We start from the raw sequence: 25632 nt of genomic DNA, 5'->3' as shown, positions 1-25632 counted from the left end.
ATCACTAAAATTACATATCTGAGTGTCTAATTTTCAAAAATTTCCTGTGGGGGCATGCCCCCAGACCCCCCTAGAATGCTCGTGCTTTGCACTTCGCACACTGTGCAACAGCTCCTCTCTCATTGGCATGTATATAGTAGCAGTTTCAACATTATAGTCAATGGCCTGACCAACTCAATTTTCCCTCCTCCGGCCCTGTAATAATAGCCAGACAATTCTCATCGTATGGCGGCGCCTGTCCTGAGTGCACGTGTAGTCATAGGTGGGGACTATTCTACGGAACGGAACGGAACGGAACGGAACGGAATGATGGACTAAACCACGGAACGGAACGCTTTCTCAAATTGAAGCTTGCAACTTACCATTGCTGAAACTTCCCTTATAAGTTAGCAGTGGCATCTCCAGTGGGTGATTAAACATAAGACAAAAAGAATTAACGGATCGATTGTGGGTTTTTGTTGGTTGTCATTAGTAACGAAGTATTATTGTGGGATGAGCTGTATCAGTGATGTTCATCCATACGGAAGGGAACTGTATGTGAGCTGTTTTTCTTATTTAGACTTTAGAAAACAGTCTGGGCCGGTCTTCAAGTCATAAGTCAGTGTATAAATAAAGCAAGCAGGAAGATACTGGTAACAGGAAAGAGCCAGCTGAATTAAACCTTGAAGAATTTTGTGCAGTGTGTGAGGAGCAAATATTTTGGCAGACCGCAAGGAGGGTATATTCTGCAAACATCACTGAAGTGTATGCATGAAGTTATTTATATATTAACAGCTGGTGCAATGGACTAATGTCATATTCAATAGTGAGCTGATTTTATCTGTTGCACAATTCAAGGATGTGTCTGACTACTAGCCTTGAATCAGGCTAAATGCCAAAACTCCAAGATCAGCCAAATCTCTATTATAAGCCGCATGTGAAACCATTCCCGTAGCCACCAGGCAAACGTGATTTGGACCAGGATGTGTGTGTAATTTCAATGTATATAGTCAGACCTGAAATGGAACACACATTAATTACATACCACCTAAGAATCCTAGGATTTCTTATGTGTAACATTTCACATGCTTCACTTCAAACAAAACAGGTTAAATTTGTTCGTCTATTTTCAAGTGATTCCCAGTCCAGCTGGTCCATGAAATTACAATGGGATCACATGTATTTGTTACAGTGCGGGCTGTCCTGTGTTGGATCTACTCTAGAGTTGAAATTTCAAGGTAGACTCACTGCCAATGTACTGACACTAGTACTGTTGTAGCATGTTTAAGTGGAGGACAAATGAAATAGTAATGCCAGATTATTTATGTATACAAATTTTTCATAATGAAATTGATATCCCATTTTGATTTGTACTTCCACTTTGCAACATATTCAAGAACAAGAAGCTACCACACTTAATCTCCAACCACTGTCATTAATTAACCAAGATCTCACTAGTCTGTAATTCACCTTACTGTAGTGATTTTATTGATTCATCTGTATGTTTTCTTCATTTTCCTTTGAAGTTGTACCAAGAGTTCATAATAAGGTGGAGAGTGTCTAACTTGAATGCATTCACCAAACACCCTGCTTAAAGTAACACCTCTGCCTTATTTCAGAACAAAGGCTTTACCTTCTTCAGCAATACTAATCAACAGTTTTCTACCCCCCAGCAAAGGTGTTGATTTGATGAAAGGTGAACTTTACTCAGGGTGTTTGTACAGGCCATACTGAGAGTTAGACACTCTCCCCCATACAAATCAGTATTACGAACTCTTGGTTGTACAGTATAGGTAAACAAAGATAAGTTTCTCTCCCATCTTATTCTAGGATTTCTATTGACAAGGAAAATTCAATTATTTGTATACAGGCTCAAAATTGAGAAAATATAAAGAAAGTGAATTAATATTATACAGTCAGTTTGCTTTTGGATACTTAATGTCTCAAACCACAACAAAACTTCGATGAATCCATGCATCTCATCACTGGTCGTCTGAACATTCTGAAAGTGATACCTCACTCAATCAACCATATATTCTGTTTATTAGACTGAATAAAGTCATGATTACCTAAACAATCACTTAATTAATGTTTTATAATTATCCTATTCCATTTTCCTGGAGGTTCCACTGATAAAATGCAATTTCAGCAATGATAGCAGTTAGCCAAGCTGCAAGTTGATTCAGAAAGCATTTCATTCTGTAAAATAGACCCCATCCAGAATTCAACTCAGTACTCAGGCTGAGATATCTGACAATAGTCCACTACTCTGTTAATGAATCATTGATGTTCACACAATATAGCCTCCTTGAGGTATCTGAATGTTTGTTCCTCACACACTGCACAAAATTCCTTCAGATTCTGCTTAGACTGAGTTGATTCAGCTTGTCACCATACTTGTTTCCTTTGTAGTGTAGCTATACACATACTGATTTATGCCGATTAGAAAGGCTGGGCCTCAGACTGTACATTCTAAGTAAAAATAACTCACATACTAGTAAAAACAAGTCATGCATTAAGTTCCCTACTTGATATATCCGAAGATGAAATCACTGAGTCAGCTATTCCCACAATTAGTACTTCGTTACTAATGACAACCAACAAGAACCCACAATCGATCCTTAAATTCGTTTTATCTTTCTTGGGGTACGTTTGATTAGCTGCTGGAAGTGCCACTGATAACTTGTACAGCAATGGTAAGCTGCAAGCTTCAATCTGAGAAAGCATTCCGTTCCGCAGTTTAGTCCATCATTCCGTTCCGTTCCGTTCCGTAGAATCATAGATAATAGAGTAAAGGGATAGGAAACGCAATAACGTGATGTCACAAAATACGTACATTTCTATTGGAATTCCGTGTAGTACGTCACGAACATACTCGTTACGCTTGCTGCGCTTGTATCAAAGAGAAACAAATTGTTGTAACGACAGAATTTTGTAACCAACGACTGTGAAACTTCGCTACAGTGAACTCAAGTAAGTAATCGAGGGAAATAGGATGGTACCAACCCTCAAGGAAGTTATACGCAAAAGTAAAGGAGATTGAAAGTGAAAAAAACGGCCCAAAAATTACTTTAAACCACTTTACTTTATTCGTAAATATATTCTATCCTTTTAACTGTGATAAACCTATTCCTTACCATTTAACAGAGGGAACCAGAGGAAATATCGGAGCAAAACAGGAACTGTTGCTTGAAGAAACGACTAAGTATCTTCCATTTTAAACCAAAAGTTTAAACCACCTTGCAGTACAACGCGACCGTAAAAGACTGTGTTGGTGACACGCCTAGCTTACCACAAGATTCGAAAGTGGAACCGGCTATAAAAGAAGCGGTATGGACGAGGCGTGAAGGTACGATGAGCGAAAGTGTGACAGCGTGTAACAATCACGGTTAATGCGATACGCTTTGTTACAAAATCTACGGTCTGAATTCTCTCGCCAAAATCTCTCACATTGGCCTAAATACTTACTGTAGTCTGTTGGATTACTATTTACGCTGCTTAGAACACTAATTATCACAAAACTGTCTTGTCCTTTCAAGTCACGCGTAACGGAAATCAAACCGGAAATCGCTTGCGTTTCCTATCCCTTTACTCTATTATCTATGGTAGAATAGACCCCACCGTAGGGGTAGTTGGAAAAGGCGGATACGGTCGGACGCGGACACGGACACAGACATTTTCAAAAAGGACTTTTACATTTATATAACAGTTATTTTTCATACCTAACGCTGTTTTTACAGTAGTCTTCGCCTCCAGACCCAGGCGTCGATCTTTTCATAGCGCTTATCCATTTATAAGCGCACGTGCGAAGGATAGACTAGCACTCTAAAGACCATTATAGTGTTGTATACGTGCTCTAGAAATCTAATTCAGAGTCACAGAGATTAATCTAGTATGTCCCAACTTAATCTCGTAGGCCAGGTCCTTGAAATCCTCAACACTTGGTATAAGCGCCTGCGCCTTATACTAAAAGGCGTAAGATTGTGGATTTGGCCTGCTAAGCTAAGTTGCATGGGGCATACAAGCTAATCTCTACAACTATATAACTCTGTATTAGACTTTAGAACATGTGTACAACACCATTATGGTCTTTGGAATGCTGTGGAGTGCTGGTCTAGTCCTTCGCACGTGCGCTTATAAATGGATAAGCGCTATGAAAAGATCGACGCCTGGGTCTGGAGGCGAAGACTACTGTAAAAACAGCATTAGGTATGAAAAATAACTGTTATATAAATGTAAAAGTCCTTTTTGAAAATGTCTGTGTCCGTGTCCGTGTCCGCGTCCGTGTCCGACCGTATCCGCCTTTTCCAACTACCCCCACCGTAGTCATACGGATAATTTAAAATGCACTCCCACGAAAGGTCACAGCTTATTAAGGGCGTGTTCTACCATAGATAATTACGCAGTTGACAGGTAAGGCAGTATTCGAAGTCGGAAGTAGACGCTACGTACCTCGCTACGTAGGTTGGACCACTGTGGTTGGACCGTTGGGGGCACTAAGGCCGGCAGCGAATGAGGACTGAAATACAAGTACAACACGGAAGGTTCGTTCTTATGTGTCTGTAACTACGCTGTAAACTCGTCCGAGATATGGCTTTCTATAGACGGTTTGGAGTCGTTATGGTTACCTCTTTTACAAGGGGTGCACCCCGCCAAAAGTACGTAGCCATACATTATTAGACCACTCCAAATACATTCTCAGTCTGTTCTACTATAGATAATACATTCTCTTCATTAGGTCTTCTCTCCTTGCTTTACTCAGTCTGGGCCAAGTTTTGGCTTGCATATCAATCTATCCAAATGTGAGTTGTATTGTTTCCTCATGCAATAAAACGAATTAATCCTGAAAGCAGTGGTTTGGAGCTTTTAGGGTCTCCTGTGTGGGGACCACCTACTTTTTTGCTTCTTTTTTGTCTAGTAAACTTGAAAAAACTACATCTATTCAGGAGAAGCTTGCAGAACTTGGAGATCCTCAAATTGAATTGAATTTGCTTAGGAGCTGTCTCAGTGTTTGTAAGATCACTCTCATATTGCGCTGTGTCCCTTCTTCATCATTAGGCTGCTTTCCATCTGTGTTTGACTCTAACCTACGCAACTGTCTTAGTAGAATTTTGTGCTGTAGCATCTCTGATAATGCTTGGTCTCAAGCTACTTTGCCATTCCGGTTAGGAGGCTTAATTGGGTTTGCGTGCGTCCCAACGCTCTTCACATCCAGTCTTTTTGGGTTCCTGTAACTCAGCCCGGATTTTGGTGTCCCGTTTAGCACCAAATTTTGATGTGACTTCCTTTTTTCCAGGTGAAAATTGTGCTATCTCCTATTTCCAAAGTCTATCCATCTTGCTTTCTAACATATCTTCCCAAAATGACTTACAGGCTTCCCTTGATGATCAATTATTTGCAAGCATTTTCAACACCTCCACAATCCATGACCAGGCTCGTTTACGTGCTGTTGCTCACTCCTCTGGTGTCAGCAGTGGCTGGCTGAAAGTCATCCTTCAACCAACATTGGGTTTGGCCTTTTCTCCACATGAGTTTGTTATCACTGTCCGTTTATGGTTGGGTGTTCCTCTTTTCCCATTGTTACCACTTTGTACATGTTTGTCTGTCATAGATCAGTTTGGTGACCATCTTCTTGGTTGCTCTCATGGCCCACTACGTATCCAACGCCATGATGCTCTAGTTTCTATAGTACATCATGCTCTACTGCAAGATCACCCTGGTGTTCTCCGTGAGCAAAGCATTGCCTCTGATCAATCTCGTCCTGGGGACATTTACCATCCTGATTTTACTCTAGGCCGTCTGCTTACTTTGACCTCTCTGTCAGGTGCACAACTCAGCCTTCCTTTATTTCCGCTGCTGCATCTAAGGCTGGGGTAGCTGCTGCTGCCAGTGAAGAGGCTAAGGATGACCATTATTTGGAAACTGTTAACAACCATGGTGGTGAATTCTTTCCCCTGATTTGCGAGTCGTTTGGTGTATGGACACCCTTTGCTTTATCAACCTTATCCATGATTGCCGACCGTACCACTGTTAAAAGTGGTATTCCCAGACAGTTAACAAGGAAACAATTGCTTCAGCACTTGTCAGTTACTATCTGGCGATATAATGCCAAAATGATCCTGAGGCATTAAGGCTTATGCCCAGAAGATGGCATAGACTTGTTGAACCATGTTATTAATTAAGGTTGTTTTGTAGTTAAGGTAGCTAGTTTTGTAGTTAAAGTACTTAGTTTGGTAGTTAAGCTAGTTAGAATTTTGTATAGCTTATTTGTAATATGCAGAAGTGCTTTACATTCATTTTAAATACATTCTTTGTTAGTTCCCGTCCTGGACTCAACCATATTTGCATGCGGGCGGGCGGTCCATTTCCATCATCAATATCATTATAAGATTGGTAGCTTTTCAAGCCATCATTATTTGCCTGGCACAACCTTAAATAACTGCACAAAAGCATGCTTTAAGCTTGTTCCTTCCTTTTTAAGTTGCAAAAATAGCACAAACGTGAAATTTGTGCCGACTTGACAGCACTGCTGACACGTGAGCTGACATGAGCCTGTCAGTATGCAACAATAACTGGAAGAATACAGAATAATGGGATATTTAGAGCTGACAGTAACTAGATGTGGGGGAAACAGAGAATTTGTTTGGAGTGGCCTCACTGATTTTGCAGTCAATTAAATAATTATTTTGAATATTTAGCTATATACGCCGTCATGCCAGTAGATATAATAGGCACCTCCACATCTATGATGTCACACTGTGTCAGCATTGGTAAGCATCAAGAAATGTATATAGTTTCTTTATGGATTGGATAGAAGTACATGAGACAAACAGAGCTCAAAATTAGCTAAATCGAGAGGTGTAGAAGTCTTAAGAAGAATTCAAGAATACATAATTAATATGGGATGTGCACCCATAAGTCATGTGAATAGCCATGATATTTTTGAAACAACAGATATGTAACACAATAGTCTGGACCATAGGCATATTCATGACACTCTATAAGCATCTCAACTGTGTACCAGTGGGAATCAGCCAGTGAACAAATATATTGTTAAGCATTATATATCCGTGATTGTCTGTGGAGTCTTGTAGCTGAAGCTGTTTAATTGTGGCTTGTAGGTTGAATTTCACATAATTTTGGCCTAAAACTTCTTAGTGACTAAAGCATATACTTATTGACTTTTCTTTGAAGGATAGTCTTTAAGAAAACATCCATTCTTTCCTGTTTTTTAAACAGCCTCAAGCAGCCACAAGATCATGTTAAAATGATATATACCTATCAATGTATTGCCCCACCATCCTCCCTCCTCAGGCTAAGGTGGAAATTAGATACTTGGATGCTTAATGAGTGATTGTCAAATTCCCCACAGTGAGCATCACTTTCATGTCAATTTCCTCTATAAAGCTTCACTTTGGCTGAGGGGAGATAGTTGGGAAATAGTGCATAATTTAAATGCTCAGAGCTGCTAACTATAATATTTTCTGATGTTATTTGAGGGTATAAACGTGATATGCATATTCTCTGAAGACCTCTATTATACAGTAACCTAAAATCTATAATATTATTTGGCTTGAATATGAAATTCACTTTGTTTTTGTACAAAAAAATTTCATGTAAAAATATTTTCATATGATTTACGTGAATGACTGCTCTATTAGAGTAGTTTGATCTTATGTGAAATTTTTGTGCAAGAAATTTTCGTACGAGTTTTTGCATATGAAAATTATTTTACAACAAAAAAGAGCTAATTACGGTAGCTATATATTTGTCTCATATAAGCTATATAATAATGCAGCAAGCCTTAGCCTTTTCCCACAGTATAGCAGTAACTGAATTTAACCAGTGTTGGGAGTAAAGCGTTACTTATGTAACGCGTTGCATAATATTATTACTTTTGTGGTAACAAAGTAATATAATGAAATACGCTATAAAAACAGGTAATATAACGCAAGCTACTTTACTTACAAATGTAATGCGTTACCTAAGTAATATAGTTACTGTAACGAGTCTAATATTACGTAATAATATTACTACAAGTAATGAAGTTACTTATCTCGTTAGTTATCATCTGAGTAACGCCTAGCCACAACGAAGTAACGAGGCCTACTGAATGAAGCTTATTCACCAGCTTCTTACTTATAACCACAATTTGCATATGTGACCGGATTTGACAAAACCAGGCTTCCACACACATCCAATTCTTCGACTTTAATTGCTAGTAACTTGACAACGCAGTATGCTATTGCCCTACAATTTTCACACAATGCTTTCATTGCTTTATGTAATAACAAGTCCAGCTTTGAAACTGATAGCTCATTTCATACTGAATTATGGTCCTTCAAAGTCGTAAATTTGGATGTGTGTGGAAGCCTGGTTTTGTCAAATCCGGTCACATATTGTCCAACAACGCAATCATGTCACGTGATAAAGTGGTAGTTTCACACGTGACAGCTTAAGGCTGTGGACACAAAGTAATATAATATGTAATATTATTACAGTTAGTTTATTTTATGGGTAATATGTAACTGTAACTAAATAGTTCAGTTGCATGTAATATGTAACTAGTTATTTTCACAAAGTGACTTGCCCAACACTGAATTTAACGTACAGTAATTATGACTGAGTGACACTTAACATGGGTGTCATGCAGATGAAAATGATTTCCCTTTTCACCATAAAAAGTTCATTGACCCCTGCATCACTATAAGGTTGTAATAACCTATCATAAGTTACTGGTCACCTCAAAGCAATATAGCTTACTACAGTGACAGTTAGTGACACTCAAAGTAATGAGCTAGATGATAAAACTCATGAACTATTGTACACAGTAAGTCAACCCAATTACAGGAAATTTTGTGTTACTGTGACTAGTGACTTATGAATTTTACCCATAAACTACATAGTATATTAACAGCTGTTATAATTTATCTAATCCAAAACAGCCAAGCTGTAAAAAAAGTGTGCGGCCCTCAGAAAGGCTATGGTGAAAAAAGATGTGAAATCCAAGGTGGCGGCCAAGAAATGGCTGTGATGGTAGGTTAATGGTAAAAATTTAAATAATGACAATTTAGGTAAATTTTGTGAAGCGGCACAAAAATTCACCTGAATTGTCGTTATTAAAATTTTTACCATTAACCTACCATCACAGCCATTTCTTGGCCGCCACCTTGGATTTCACATCTTTTTTCACCATAGCCTTTCTGAGGGCCGCACACTTTTTTTACAGCTTGGCTGTTTTGGATTAGATTTCATTTCTTTTTGTATTTGTATACCCCAAAGCCGGCCTATGGCCAGCTTTGGGACTTTTTTAACCTATGTTTTTTTCTTTACTACAGGAAGAAGAAAAGATGAAGTAGATGTACTTTAAATATTTTATCAGTAAAAATTATATATACTGTATAATACATATGTGACCGGATTTGCGAAAAAGGGTCTTCCACACACATCCAATTTGCCAACTTTGACAATTGATAACTTCAGATTGGAAAGAGCTATTGCCTTGATATTTGGGCAGTGGTGAGCACCACTATAGCTGAACACATGGTGAAATTTTCTGGTTAATATGTTACTTGAACACTGAGTTATGGTCTCCAACGTTTACAGAATTGGATGTGTGTGGAAGACCCCTTTTCGCAAGTCCGGTCACATTGATTACAGAAATCTCCATGGTGGTTTCTTTGTAACTGAACACTCTACAAGGTGACTTCTTCTAATTGCTCTCTCTACAGGGTGAATTGTTTGTAGCTGAACGATCTACAAGGTAACTTCTTCTAGCTGATCTCTCTACAGGGTGATGTGTTTGTAGCTGAATTTTGTATAGGTGATTTGTTTGCAGCTGAGCTCTTTACAGAATGGTTTCTTTGTAGCTGAACTATCTAAAAGGTAACTTCTTCTAACTGATCTTTCTACAGGGCAATTTGTTTCTGGCAGAATTTTCTACAGGGTGATTTCTTTGCAGCTGAACTCTCTACATGGTGGTTTCTTTGTAGCTGAACTCTCTACAAGGTAATTTCTTCTAGCTGATCTCTCTACAGGGAGATTTGTTTGTAGCTGAACTATCTACAAGGTAACTTCTTATAGCTGATCTCTCTACAGGGTGATTTGTTCGTAGTTGAATTCTGTACAGGTGATTTGTTTGCAGCTGAGCTCTTTACAAACTGGTTTCTTTGTAGCTGAACTTTCTCCAAGGTAACTTCTTCTAACTGATCTTTCTACAGGGTGATTTGTTTGTAGCTGAACTATCTACAAGGTAATTTCTTCTAGCTGATCTCTCTACAGGGTGATTTGTTTGTAGCTGAATTCTGTACAAGTGATTTGTTTGCAGCTGAGCTCTTTACAGAATGGTTTCTTTGTAGCTGAACTCTCTACAGGGTGATTTGTTTGTAGCTGAAATCCCTACAAGGTAACTTCTTCTAGCTGATCTCTCTATAGGGTGATTTGTTTGTAGCTGAACTCTCTACAGGTGATTTGTTTGTAGCTGAACTCTCTACAAGGCGATACTTCTAGCTGATCTCTCTACAGGATTCCTTGTTTCTAACTGAAATCTCAACAGGGTGATCTGTTCATAGCTGAACTTTCTACTGGGTGATTTGTTTGCAGCTGAACTCTCTAAATGGTGGTTTCTTTGTAGCTGAACTCTCTACAATGTGACTTCTTCTAGCTGAACTCTCTACAAGGTGACTTGTTTCTAGCTGATCTCTCTACAGGGTGACTTGTTTCTAGCTGAACTCTCTACAAATGATTTGTTTGTAGCTGAACTCTCTACATGGTGGTTTCGTTGTAGCTGAACTCTCTACAAGGTAACTTCTTCTAGCTGATCTTTTTACACTGCATATTTGATTGTAGCTGAGTTCTCTACAGGGTGATTTGTTTGCAGCTGAACTCTCTACATGGGAGTTTCATTGTAGCTGAACTCTCTACAATGTGACTTCTTCTAGCTGAACTCTCTACAGGGTGACTTGTTTCTAGCTGAACTCTCTACAGGTGATTTGTTTGCAGCTGAACTCTCTACATGGTGGTTTCTTTGTAGCTGAACTTTCTCTACAAGGTAACTTCTTCTAGCCTTTTTTTCTACAAGGTGATTGAGTTTTTTGCAGCTGAACTCTTTACATGGTGGTTGCTTTGTAGCTGAACTCTCTAAAAGGTGACTTCTTCCAGCTGAACTCTCTACAGGATGATTTGTTTGCAGCTGAACTCTCTACGTGGTAGTTTCTTTGTAGCTGAACTCTCTACAATGTGACTTCTTCTAGCTGAACTCTCTACAGGATGACTTGTTTTTAGCTGATCTCTCTACAGGGTGACTTGTTTCTAGCTGAACTCTCTACAGGTGATTTGTTTGCAGCTGAACTCTCTACATGGTGGTTTCTTTGTAGCTGAACTCTCTACAAGGTAACTTCTTCTAGCTAATCTTTCTACAGGGTGATTTGTTTGTAGCTGAATTCTCTACAGGGTGATTTATTTGCAGCTTAACTCTCTACAAGATGACTTCTTCTAGCTGAACTCTCTACAGAGTGATTGATTTTTTTTGCAGCTGAACTCTCTACATGGTGGTTTCTTTGTAACTTAACTCTCTACAGGGTGATTTGTTTGTAGCTGAACTCTCTACAGGGTGATCTGTTCATAGCTGAACTCCCTATAAGGTAACTTCTTCTAGCTAATCTTTCTACAGGGCGATTTGTTTGTAGCTGAGTTCTCTACAGGGTGATTTGTTTGCAGCTGAACTCTACATGGTAGTTTCTTTGTAGCTCTACAATGTGACTTCTTCTAGCCGAACTCTCTACAAGGTGACTTGTTTCTAGCTGATCTCTCTACAGGGTGACTTGTTTCTAGCTGAACTCTCTACAAATGATTTGTTTGTAGCTGAACTCTCTACATGGTGGTTTCGTTGTAGCTGAACTCTCTACAAGGTAACTTCTTCTAGCTGATCTTTTTACACTGCATATTTGATTGTAGCTGAGTTCTCTACAGGGTGATTTGTTTGCAGCTGAACTCTCTACATGGGAGTTTCATTGTAGCTGAACTCTCTACAATGTGACTTCTTCTAGCTGAACTCTCTACAGGGTGACTTGTTTCTAGCTGAACTCTCTACAGGTGATTTGTTTGCAGCTGAACTCTCTACATGGTGGTTTCTTTGTAGCTGAACTTTCTCTACAAGGTAACTTCTTCTAGCCTTTTTTTCTACAAGGTGATTGAGTTTTTTGCAGCTGAACTCTTTACATGGTGGTTGCTTTGTAGCTGAACTCTCTAAAAGGTGACTTCTTCCAGCTGAACTCTCTACAGGATGATTTGTTTGCAGCTGAACTCTCTACGTGGTAGTTTCTTTGTAGCTGAACTCTCTACAATGTGACTTCTTCTAGCTGAACTCTCTACAGGATGACTTGTTTTTAGCTGATCTCTCTACAGGGTGACTTGTTTCTAGCTGAACTCTCTACAGGTGATTTGTTTGCAGCTGAACTCTCTACATGGTGGTTTCTTTGTAGCTGAACTCTCTACAAGGTAACTTCTTCTAGCTAATCTTTCTACAGGGTGATTTGTTTGTAGCTGAATTCTCTACAGGGTGATTTATTTGCAGCTTAACTCTCTACAAGATGACTTCTTCTAGCTGAACTCTCTACAGAGTGATTGATTTTTTTTGCAGCTGAACTCTCTACATGGTGGTTTCTTTGTAACTTAACTCTCTACAGGGTGATTTGTTTGTAGCTGAACTCTCTACAGGGTGATCTGTTCATAGCTGAACTCCCTATAAGGTAACTTCTTCTAGCTAATCTTTCTACAGGGCGATTTGTTTGTAGCTGAGTTCTCTACAGGGTGATTTGTTTGCAGCTGAACTCTACATGGTAGTTTCTTTGTAGCTCTACAATGTGACTTCTTCTAGCCGAACTCTCTACAAGGTGACTTGTTTCTAGCTGTTCTCTCTACAGGGTGACTTGTTTCTAGCTGAACTCTCTACAGGTGATTTGTTTGCAGCTGAACTCTATACATGGTTTATTTCTTTGTAACTGAACTCCCTGCAAGGTGACTTCTTCTAGCTGATCTCTCTACAGGGAGATTTGTTTGTAGCTTAACTCTCTACAGGTGATTTGTTTGCAGCTGAACTCTCTACATGATGGTTTCTTTGTAGCTGAACTCTCTACAAGGTAATTTCTTCTAGCTGATCTCTCTACAGGCCGGTTTTTTTTTAGCTGAACTCTCTACATGATGGTTTCTTTGTAGCTGAACTCTCTACAAGGTGATTTCTTCTATAGCTGATCTTTCTACAGGGTGATTTGTTTCTAGTTGAACTCTCTACATGATAGATTCTTTGTAGCTGAACTCTCTACAAGGTGATTTCTTCTATAACTGATCTTTCAACAGGGTGATTTGTTTGTACCTGAACTATCTACATGATGGTTTCTTTGTAGCTGAACTCTCTACAAGGTAACTTCTTCTAGCTGATCTCTCTACAGGACAATTTGTTTGTACCTGAACTCTCACATGATTGTTTCTTTGAAGCTGAACTCTCTACAAGGTAACTTCTTCTAGCTGATCTTTCTACAGGGTGATTTGTTTGTAGCAGAACTCTCTACAAGGAAACTTCTTCTAGCTGATCTCTCTACAGGGAGATTTGTTTGTAGCTGAACTCTCTATACATGATTTGTTTGCAGCTGAATTCTCTACATGATGGTTTCTTTGTAGCTGAACTCTCTACAAGGTAACTTCTTCTAGCTGATCTCTTTACAGGGTGAATTGTTTGTAGCTGAACGATCTACAAGGTAACTTCTTCTTACTTATCTCTCTACAGGGTGATTTGTCTGTAGCTGAACTTTCTACAAGGAAACCTCTTTTAACTGAGCTCTGTACAGGGTGATTTGTTTGTAGCTGAACTATCTACAAGGTAACTTCTTCTAGCTGATCTCTCTACAGGGTGATTTGTTTGTATAGCTGAATTCTGTATAGGTGATTTGTTTGCAGCTGAGCTCTTTACATAATGGTTTCTTTGCAGCTGAACTCTCTACAAGGTAACTTCTTCTAGCTGATGTATCTACAGGGTCACTAGTTTGTAGCTGAATTCTCTACATGGTGGTTTCTTTGTAACTGAACTATCTACAAGGTGACATCTTCTAGCTGATCTTTCAACAGGGTGATTTGTTTGTAACTGAACTCTCTACAAGAAAACTTCTTCTAACTGATGTCTGAACAGGGTGAATTGTTTGTAGCTGAACTCTCTACAGGGTGATTTGTTTGTAGCTGATCTCTATACAGGTTACTTATTTCTAACTGATCTCTTGAATTCTGTTCAGGGTGACTGCTCTATTAGGATGACTGCTCTATTAAAGTATCTCGATCTCGCACTTGCTACACCAAGTTGGATTTCGTGTTATAACTCCGTGGCTTTAAGTCTGATTCTTCTACACCATTGAAGAGCCTTTCTAAGATGATAACTCCATCTGTACAGCGATTTTTAAAGCATCACCCCAAGTGGTTTATCTGGTAGGCGTGGCAAGCATAATCAAGACACACGGTAGTGTGTCGTGCGGCCCAAGAAGCCGGCGCGCAACACCCGTGAGTATATTGACAGGAAGGAAGAAAACGCAATTTTCGCACCTCCGTAGCTCTGTGCTGCCTTGATGAAACAAGACGATGTTTGCTGTGGACATTCCCTCCACCTTCAGCACTCCACATTCCAAATTTGAGCGACATCGCTTCAAGCGTTCCCGAGATATGCGACTTCAAAAATTGGCTTAGTTTCTTCGTTTTTTTTTTCTTCTTATTTTTCTTCCTCTTTTCGCACACTTACAAAAACTGCTATAAAACTCGAACGCCATATCCGATCGCCTTGAAATTTGGCACACAGAAGGGGGGTATAAAGGCGCATCTCTGTACCAACTTTGGTTGGAATACGATACACAGGCAAAGAGTTATGAGCGATTATTCACGAAACATAACACTAATATGTTGTCACGCCTACAGGGTAAACCGCGTATGGGAAGAAGCTGAAAATCGGTGGGTGAATAGGTTAACTATTGAACCTAAAACCTTTTGTGGTTTGAAAGAAATCGAGCTAAAAACCAGGAAGATACACCGAAAAAACCAACAGTGTGTAACAATTACGCAATCGAGATTAGCTAATAAAAAACTATTACTTGCCACGCCTACCAGATAAACCGCTTGGGGTAATGCTTTGAAAATCGCTGTATAGATGGAGTAATCATCTTAGAAAGGCTCTTCAATGGTGTAGAAGAATCAGACTTAAAGCCACGGAGTTATAACACGAAATCCAACTTGGTGCAGCAAGTGCGAGATCGAGATACTCTAATAGAGCAGTCATCCTAATAGAGCAGTCACCCTGAAGAGAATTCAAGAGATCAGCTAGAAACAGGTAACCTGTATAGAGATCAGCTACAAACAATTCACCCTGTAGAGTGATCAGCTACAAACAATTCACCCTGTAGTGAGATCAGCTAGAAGAAGTTACCTTGTAGGAAGTTCATGCAACTATGGAAAGAGATAGTTCAACTAGAAGAAATCACCTTGTAGAGTTCAGCTGCAAAGAAACTACCATGTAGAGAGTTCAACTACAAACAAATCGCCCTGTAGAGAGATCAATAGAAGAAGCTACCTTGTTATTTATTATTATTATTAATACTTTACAGAACTGTACAGATCAATGAACAAAATTAAACAATATTTAAGAGCTTATAACAATTAAATTACAGAACTGAAGGTCTACCAGTGTCTTGCACTGGTAGCCATAATTAATTACTTACAAATTACAATAAGCTATATAACTACAAATAATAATTACAAGGGGTAGCTATAAAGAGTACAAGTTAAAGAATAAAATAGTTTGTAGGAGCTGGAATGTTTAAACATTTGGAACAGTGGCAACGGAAATAAAAAGTACACATAGGTTATTACTGTCAAAATTGTTAACAAAATGATTCCTTGTAGATAGTTCAGCTACAAAGAAACCATCATGTAGAGAAATCAGCTACAAAAAAATCACCTGTAGAGAGTTCAATTACAAACAAATCTCCCTGTAGAGAGATCAGCTAGAAGAAATTATCTTGTAGAGAGTTCATCTACAAACAAATCACCCTGTAGAAAGATCAGCTAGAAGTAGTCACCTAGTTCAGTTACAAAGAAACCATCATGTAGAGAGTTCAGCTGCAAACAAATCTCCCTGTAGAGAGATCAGCTACAAACAAATCACCCTGTAGAAAGATCAGCTAGAAGAAGTCACCTTGTAGAGAGTTCAGCTACAAAGAACCATCATGTAGAGAGTTCAGCTGCAAAGAAATCACCTGTAGAGAGTTCAGCTACAAACAAATCTCCCTGTAGAGAGATCAGCTAGAAGAAATTACCTTGTAGAGAGTTCAGTTACAAAGAAACCATCATGTAGAGAGTTCAGCTGCAAACAAATCTCCCTGTAGAGAGATCAGCTACAAACATATCACCCTGTGGAAAGATCAGCTAGAAGAAGTCACCTTGTAGAGAGTTCAGCTACAAAGAACCATCATGTAGAGAGTTCAGATGCAAAGAAATCACCTGTAGAGAGTTCAGCTACAAACAAATCTCCCTGTAGAGAGATCAGCTAGAAGAAGTTTCCTTGTATAGAGTTCAGCTACAAACAAATCACCCTGTAGAAAGATCAGCTAGAAGAAGTTACCTTGTGGAGAGTTCAGCTTCAAAGAAACCATCATGTAGAGAGTTCAGCTGCAAACAAATCACCTGTAGAGAGTTCAGCTACAAACAAATCTCCCTGTAGAGAGATCAGCTAGAAGAAATTACCTTGTAGAGAGTTCAGTTACAAAGAAACCACCATGTAGAGAGTTCAGCTGCAAAGAAATCACCCTGTAGAAAATTCAGCCACAAACAAATTGCCCTGTAGAAAGATCAGTTATAAGAAGTTACCTTGTAGAGAGTTCAGATACAAAGAAACCTTTCTGTAAAGAACTCAGCTGCAAACAAATCTCCTGCACAGAATTCAGCTACAAACAAATCACCCTGTAGAGAGATCAGCTAAAAGAAGTTACCTTGTAGATAATTCAGCTACAAACAAATCACCCTGTAGATAGATCAGCTAGAAGAAGTTACCTTGTAGATTGTTCAGCTACAAACATTCACCCTGCAGAGAGAGCAGCAAGAAGAAGTCACCTTGTAGAGTGTTCAGTTACAAAGAAACCACCATGGAGAGTTCTATGATAAATATATGTATTATATATATAATTTGTACATTTACTGATAAAATCAGAAATATTTAAAGTACATCTGCTTCACATTTTCTTCTTCCTGTAGTAAAGAAAAAAAGACAGGTTAAAAAAGTCCCAAAGCTAGCCATAGGCCGGCTTTGGGGTATACAAATACAAAAAGAAATGAAATCTAATCCAAAACAGCCAAGCTGTAAAAAAACAGTGCGGCCCTCAAAAAGGCTATGGTGAAAAAAGATGTGAAATCCAAGGTGGCGGCCAAGAAATGGCTGTGATGGTAGGTTAATGGTAAAAATTTTAATAACGGCAATTTAGGTAATTTTTTTGCCATGACCAAGTGGCACAAAAATTCACTTGAATTGTCGTTATTAAAATTTTTACCATTAACCTACCATCACAGCCATTTCTTGGCCGCCACCTTGGATTTCACATCTTTTTTCACCATAGCCTTTTTGAGGGCCGCACTGTTTTTTTACAGCTTGGCTGTTTTGGATTAGATAATAATAATAATAATAAAATAAAATAAATTAAAAATTAGTTAATCTCGATTGCATAATTGTTACACACTGTTGATTTTTTTGCTGTATCTTCCTGGTTTTTAGCTCGATTTCTTTCAAACCACAAAAGGTTTGAGGTTCAATAGTTAACCTATTCACCCACCGATTTTCAGCTTCTTCCCAAAGGCGGTTTACCCTGTAGGCGTGTCAACATATTGGTGTTATTTTTCGTGCATAATCGCTCATAACTCTTTGCCTGTTTATCGTATTCCAGCCAAAGTTGGTACCGAGATGCGCCTTTATATCCCCCTTCTGTGTGCCAAATTTCAAGGCAATCGGATAACACGTTCGCGTTTTATAGCAGTTTTTGTAAGTGTGCGAAAAGAGGAAGAAAAATAAGAAGGAAAAAAAAACAAAACAAAGAAACTAAGCCAATTTTTGAAGTCGCTTATCTCAGGAATTCCTGAAGCGACTTCGCTCAAATTTGGAATGTGGAGTACTGAAGTTGGAGGGAATGTACACAGCAAAATTTGTCTTGTTTCATCAAGGCAGCACAGAGCTACGGAGGTGCGAAAATTGCGTTTTCTTTCTTCCTGTCAATATACTCACGGGGTTGCGCGCCGGCTTCTTGGGCCGCACGACACACTACCGTGTGTCTTGATACATGTACTACTTTACCTATTGAAGTAAGTAAGGTTTCTATGGTTTTAGTCATTAAAGTTAGCTCAGTTTCAGTTCATAAGCTATAAGCTCAATAGCTATACTGTGTGTTATTGCTGTGTTGACAAATTATCCTACCACTACATTTCAGCAGTATATAAAAGTAATTTCATGATATAGCATCCATTTTACTAAATGCTCAGCAACACTTCACTTTTCACTTCCCATTTCATTGAAAAAGATTGAGGTACTCCAATAGAGCAGTCAAGTTCTCTTATTTTTATTTATAATTTTCAGAAACCCTCTTTAAAATCACCACAGAGCTGTGTGTCCAGGTGATACATTATCTTCAAGGTTGCACATCGTTTAATGAATGAGGAGTACTTGTACATATTAATAACTAAATGGCAATTATTGTATAAATAATTTGTAACCAATAATTGCAAAATCATATTTAAAATACAGGTAACTATCTCACACCATCTTGTATCATGATCAAGTTGATCTCCATCTCATTACTGTTAGTCACTATGGTACTACACTGTATAACAACTTCAGGTTAGTGATGTCTCATAAATTGGCTTCACACATGCTTTGTACTATTCAAAACATATTCAAATTATAATGTTAACAAAGGTTACTTACTCTTGTACATGTTACACTATATAATATGATTTATTGATGTTTGCTGTAATAGGTACAGTTTAGCAATGTGAAAGTTTGTGTATGGTGTTTGTGGTATTAACTTTAGGTGGTCAAGAATGCTTTTATGATGTCACAGTCCAACGGAGGGGAAACGTTAGGGAAGCTCAAAGAAGACAAATGATTGTCCCACGTGCTAACTTTACTTGTAGTGGTATCATAACTGGTATTACTGTTAGCTTGCACAGGAGGAGCACTTCTGGATCTCTTCCTTATATCCAAGTTTGGCGACTAGCTCAAAATAGAAACGATGAATATAATAAGGTAGCAGAAGTTCAATTGGTTGAGAGTAGCCTACAGGAGGCCAATGATTATTGGCTAGCCAATATGACTCTTAGTACTAGCAACAGAATGGCATTTCAAGCTGGAGATGTCATAGGTTATTACCATCCAGCTGGTTCACTCTATGTTGTGTGGAGCATTGACACAATAGGATTCACAACATATATTAAAGATGAAGAGGACAACTTACTATCAACAATACGCTTAAGTGAAACACTGTCTACACCAAGAGAGCAACCATTAATACAATTTGCATACATACTAGGTAAGTACAGTAATCAATTTACTATGCACACTTATGATAGGAAGATATCTGCTGTTTTGTGGAAATTGATATGGCTGTCATTTTGCTTTACAAATAATTATTGTTATGTAACACTGATAGTGCATAGCTGCTTGCAGTACATACCGGTTTATTATTTCTTTAGATGGAGATGTCAGTGTGATAGAATCTAGTACTATTGTAGGTTCTACTACTGTTTTGGGACCAACAGCATCTGTTATGGACCACACTACTAGTATCACAGAGTCTTTTACTGCTATACAATCTGCTATTGTTTTGTTATCAACTTCATCTGTTATAGACTCTACTAGTAGTGCTGTGGGATCTACTATTAACATAATACCCACCATTACTACAGCATCCTCTAGTGGTTCAGTGGAATCCACTACTATACCATCAATTACAGTGGGACCTAATACACCAGATAATTCTGATTCAGCAAATTCTTGGTTTATTATCATTATCATCATCATCATTGTATTCTTTGGAACAGGAATATTTGTACTTATTCTTGCAGTGCTAATTGTGTGTGTAGTGAAGAAAGGAAGGGGACAAGACAACATGAATGATAAGTAAGATGCTGTGTTGTGTGTGTGTGCGTGTGTTTGTGTGTGTGTGTGTGTGTGTGTGTGTGTGTGTGTGTGTGTGTGTGTGTGTGTGTGTGTGTGTGTGTGTGTGTGTGTGTGTGTGTGTGTGTGTGTGTGTGTGTGTGTGTGTACATGTGGATAGGTGGGTGGTAGGGTGTGTCCAGTTGGTGAGCAAAAAACTTAACACTGCTTAAACTACCTAGCTGTAAATTGAGACCTGGGGAAGCAGCCCACCATCCAGCTGTGTCATCAGTGGTACCTAGTAATAACCTGGGAAGCAAATGACAACTGTCCATGTCTTACATTAGTCTGGCGCTGCCGACCCTTTTACGTCGCTCGCTATAAAAGGGTCTGGTCACAACCACATACTAAACTTGTGCAGCTGGAATTAATTAACGTCTGAATCACGCAGGTTTTGTCATGGTAACACTGTAGAATTATGGCTTCGAACCTCGCTTCGAGCATAGATTATATATGGTAAAGAATATATAATCTATGCTTCGAGTTTGACAGCACTGTCAGAGGCGTACCTCATGTAGCCAACTTCTGTATACAGTTGATAACAGCGCACTCCGTCCTCTTCCAAGTAAGACCATGCATAGTTACCGTAGATACGATACCCTCCGGACAATAGTATCCATGGTTCCACTCTTTACGTGCTGAATGTTCAGTTTAATTACAAATGCTGCGACTTGATTGGTGCTGCCACTATAGTGGCAGCACACGCAAGTTTAGTATGCGGTTGTGACCAGACCCTTTTACTGCGAGCGCCGCCCAACTAATCAAAAAGCGAGCGGCGTAAAAAGGTCAGCAGCGCCAGACTAGTCTTAGATAATGAGTGAGGTTCAGGTGGGACTTCAGGTACTCACCCATGAAGCATGGGTATGTTGCAGCCTCAGCCACCTGTGGGGTTCTAGTCCAGATCCTGGAAAGATTTTCCTACATTGATACCTTGCACCTGAAGCTATGCATGTCCCCTTGAAATATTTACTCATTGCATTAAAATGACTCTGATCAAATGGATATTTAACTGTGAAGGAAGATCCTTCAAGATCCTAGCTGCCATTGGTTCAGTTAGCTATTGGTTGGAACAGTGTGCTGTCTTCTGGAATTGTTGCTGCTCAACAAAGCCAAATGGATGATGTGAGAGAGATAACGTCATGGAAAATTAGACACAGGAAAAGGGAGGATATTTGAGCATGTGGCTAAATACCACATTGTCTTGTCTTTTACACGACACAACTCTATAGCTAGCTAACACAGTAGTGTCCTTGTAAATGTGTAAAAACGTCTCAAATTCATACCTCACTTTGTACGATTCCATATATGAAGTATTTTCCCTTAAAAATTGGGTAAAGGTTAATCTTCCCCTTGAAGTGACAATCTGCAAAAACAAAAAAATTCCCTCTACAATAGTTGCAACCATGTATATGACAGCCAATGGTTTTGCTCTTTGTGTATAAGCAGTGTGCAATAGTTTGATTAGTTATTCAAATGAAACATTAATTAATTTATTATTGTAATCACAAGATATTTTCTGTTAGTATTAACTGTGTAATCTTTCAGCTTTGTGGTATTGTTGAATCGTTTAAAGACCAACCCTCGTTATGAGGAGACTCTCCCTAAACAAGTGTCATATTCAGTTAATGAAAACAAAGTTGATAGTCATCATGGTAAGTGACTTGTGTTTGAAGTGGAAATCCTTTAGCACTAACAACTGTCTCCATCAAACAGTACAGTAGTACTGTTTAAGTAGGGTTTGCAGCAAAAGTGACGCGCGCCGCCAAAAATACTGCCCTTAAAAACCAGCTTAGAAACTTCTTACATGACGAAAATCACCTTTACGAAATAATATTAGCCCATCTAACATCAAATGTAGTGTTAAAAACAAGAAAAAAACTTACTGGCGGCTGGATATAGAATTTAAAAAAATCGTCAAAACTCGAATTTTTGTCTCACTCACTCACTCACTCACTCACTCACTCACTCACTCACTCACTCACTCACTCACTCACTCACTCACTCACTCACTCACTCACTCACTCACTCACTGACCACAGTCACAAGCCTAGAGCCCAAACGAAGCAACGCACGGTCACCATTTTACGCCACAACAACAAACTCACCGGTGGGATGTGCCTTTTGTGGTTCCAATGAGTGTGCGCTCTGTGCGCCTTGTCTTTTCTTGTATCTTCAATCAGGCTACTTGTCTTCTTCTTCACCCAACGAAACCATACCGAGGCGTAAACTTTCCATATCAACACTTTCTTTAAGCAGCATAATAGATGCCACAAAATTATTTAAGGCGCTTAGACTACACTACTGTACGGCCCCCGACTGTACTGAGGTACCAGTACTCCACGATAGGTAACAAGGTCACGCCCATTCTTTATTCTACGTATTATCGATCTATCAATGGAGACCACAATGACCACGCCCCTTTTAACGCTAGCTGTATTTGTGACCATACACCCTTAAGTTGGTAGGCTGATTCGAGATACTCTAGTCTAATAATCGATCGAAACCATGATGACCATACCCCTTTTTGGGGCAAGCACATCTTCGCAGGCTGACTAGAGATACTCTAATACAGCGGTCACCCTAATAAAACAGTCACATGTTTATAGCTAGCTGTATGCTTTAACAAAAAAACTAAACAAACTAGTATATTAAAAATTATAAATTTAAAAATGAAGTAGGGTTTCAAGCTATAAAAAGTAGTGAAACAAGAGATGAACAATGGTAGCTATTAAGCATAGCTCAGTGGGAAATCCTTACTTTGGCATTGAGCACAAAATAATTGTTATACCATGCCAAAGTAGGGATTGAACACTGAGCTATGCTGTAATAGCTACCATTGTTCATCTCTTGTTTCACTACTTTTTATAGCTTGAAACCCTACTTCATTTTTAAATTTATAATTTTTAATATACTAGTTATTATGTACTAAGAGTTTTATTTAGGACCAGTAACTGAAGGCTTGTCATCAGAACTTGAACAACAACTCAGCACCTGTTTGATCAGCAGCAGTGACTTAGAGATTGGGGAGCCGATAGCTGAAGGTATTTTTCTGCTGACTTAAAGTTAGAATATCTTTCCTACATCATACACCAAGTTGTATCAACACATCATGAGTAATGGCACATGTAGTATTATTACTTTGCACTGCACATGTACACTTGTTCCATCATTATCATTTACTTTCTCAAATTTGCATCGGATCTTGTAAATCTGTTGGTGCTGCGATCATTTCATAGCTATGTGTTTTAATGGTTTCAATGTTACTTTTGCTTCAGGAGCATTTGGTATAGTCTACAAAGGATTTTGCACACAAAAAGGCAAAACAATTAATGTGGCCATTAAAACACTAAAAGGTTAGTTGTATAGATGGCAGGTATGCAAAATTGCCATATTATTATGTTACATAGACATTTCATCAAGTAAAACTAAAGAATTTATTAAGGAGTGTACTACAGCTCAAGAGTTCAACCATCCAAATGTCATGAGTCTTATTGGTGTTAGTGTAGTGCCAGAAGAAGCCATACTACTGATGGTGTTACCATACATGTGTCATGGTGATGTAAAATCATTTCTGAAATCAAAACGAGGAAGCAAGATTGAAGTTACTGAATTTCCTGAAGTAAATAACAAAATAACACCACAGACATTTTGTTTGCTTTATTAAATAAACAATTAATTTTAATTCTGAACATTGTTAGGGTCAGAGAGACCATACTGTATATATAGTAATGGTGATTTGCTTTGCTTCCATTAGGATCTCAGTCACAGTAAACTTGTTGAAATGTGTTTGGATGTTGCTAAAGGAATGCAATACCTTTCATCACTACACTTTGTACATCGAGATCTAGCTGCTCGGAACTGCATGTATGTTTTTTGATTGCCGTATTACGTGGATAATAAATAACGTTGTTTATGAAATTATAATGCTGTGTGTAGCTGTATACCTTTTGAATACTAAAATTGAAATAGTACATAGTATCAGGTGTGATGCAGTTTCAGTTGATATTATTAGTTAACAGATGCATAGTGTTCCTCCACTGTGTAACATGTACCTATACAGTGTGCGATAAATTATGGACTATTTCATTCCATTGTATCTGCAATAGTATTGATATGTATGTACATTTATGTATAGGTTGGATGAGCATATGGTAGCTAAAGTTGCAGATTTTGGGTTCTCTCGTGACATTTATGTATCAGACTACTACAGGCTGGATCATCCTGCTCTTTTACCAGTGAAATGGCTAGCACCTGAGGCACTGTTGGACAGAACATTTACTGTCAAAACAGATGTAGTAAGTATAGTAATATGTCAATGTATGTTGTATAATTATGAACATTAATGCTGTGGAATAAGTAATCTATCAATATGCATAATATTACCTGTATACTGTGTTATTTGTCAGTGAGATTAGTTACAGTGTTGCATAGACAGTGGAAAAAAGAAGTGGGAGGCCATGACTACACGTTTTTCTGTAAAACGCTAGTAACAAATAAAGCAGTCAACTATTTTAGAATAGTTGCATGTTTATATCACTCAAATTTACTTGCAAGAAAACACTTGAAATGGCCTAAGTAAAATCTCATCTAAGAGCTTCAAGAGTCTGAAATTTTTCTTGTGGGCTAGCTTCCAATGTATTCTGTAGAGACTGACAGATTGTGGACATCTTTGAATACAAGCCATATGCATTGTCTACTTTCAGAAGGTAATTGTGCATTGATATTCTCAAATTTAAGAGGTGCCACTGTCCAAATTTTGCACTATCTATTTTTTAGTATGCTTATTAAAAATTGTCACTTTTTTCACCTAATGCAACTGTGACAACATAATATCATGCAAAAGCATTATAGTAGTTCAGTCACTGCATGTACATGTGTATATTTATATATAATAATATTATAGTGGTCATTTGGAGTGACCTGTTGGGAAATATTTACTCTTGGATTACAACCATACCCATCTGTTGATGCTATTGAGATGGCAGCTTATCTGAGAAGTGGAAGAGTACTTGATAAACCACCTCTTAGCTCAGATGAAATGTAAGTACCTAAATGTTTAGGTGACTGATCTGTTATTATCATGTTTATAAACAGGTATGAGATAATGAGAAACTGTTGGAGCTTCACTCCAGAGGATAGACCAACATTTACTGTACTTGTGGAGAAAATAGACCAACAATTGTTTAATGAATGATTTATTAATTTCATAATAAAATTTATAGATGTAGCACACTTTATGCATGTGCCACTGTAAATGAGGCTGCTGTGTGATATTTTTAGTATGTCAGTTTGTCATTCTTGTGGAATTAATCCGTAACTGCCTGGACTCTTCCAACACAATCTGCTAAAGTACGTAAATGTTTCTCATGTGTTTCTAATTAGATGGTAGTGTACAATTCACTTTTAAATGAATTACTATAGAGATCAGA

The 25632-nt window shown here is 38.4% G+C and overlaps 2 protein-coding genes across 2 annotated transcripts in view; both read left to right on the top strand.

The window, feature by feature from the left end:
• LOC136251323 (uncharacterized) overlaps window positions 1-25632 on the top strand; it is an 86660-nt gene that overhangs the window by 33932 nt on the left and 27096 nt on the right. The window lies entirely within an intron of this gene.
• LOC136251334 (tyrosine-protein kinase receptor UFO-like) lies at window positions 4517-25522 on the top strand. The gene is made up of 12 exons (XM_066043774.1): window positions 4517-4523; window positions 19080-19126; window positions 19183-19577; window positions 19741-20167; window positions 21749-21855; window positions 23146-23244; window positions 23479-23556; window positions 23611-23822; window positions 23958-24067; window positions 24339-24498; window positions 25107-25243; window positions 25298-25522. The coding sequence occupies exons 2-12, from the start codon at window positions 19098-19100 to the stop codon at window positions 25395-25397; spliced, it is 1854 nt and encodes a 617-aa protein (XP_065899846.1). The 5' UTR covers window positions 4517-4523; window positions 19080-19097; the 3' UTR covers window positions 25398-25522.

Source organism: Dysidea avara, chromosome 3 (assembly GCF_963678975.1).
Source record: "Dysidea avara chromosome 3, odDysAvar1.4, whole genome shotgun sequence".
NCBI classification, from domain to species: domain Eukaryota; kingdom Metazoa; phylum Porifera; class Demospongiae; order Dictyoceratida; family Dysideidae; genus Dysidea; species Dysidea avara.
The sequence above is the reverse complement of the archived record's forward strand: the minus strand, read 5'-3'. Positions and strand labels throughout refer to the sequence as shown.

What these genes read in the sequence shown, in the direction of transcription:
- LOC136251334 (XM_066043774.1), top strand. Translation starts at nt 19,098, where the DNA reads ATGATGTCACAGTCCAACGGAGGGGAAAC. An exon ending in CAAAGTTGATAGTCATCATG is followed by an intron (nt 21,856 to 23,145) that starts GTAAGTGACTTG and finishes AGTTTTATTTAG; the next exon opens with GACCAGTAACTGAAGGCTTG. An exon ending in AAGTTACTGAATTTCCTGAA is followed by an intron (nt 23,823 to 23,957) that starts GTAAATAACAAA and finishes TGCTTCCATTAG; the next exon opens with GATCTCAGTCACAGTAAACT.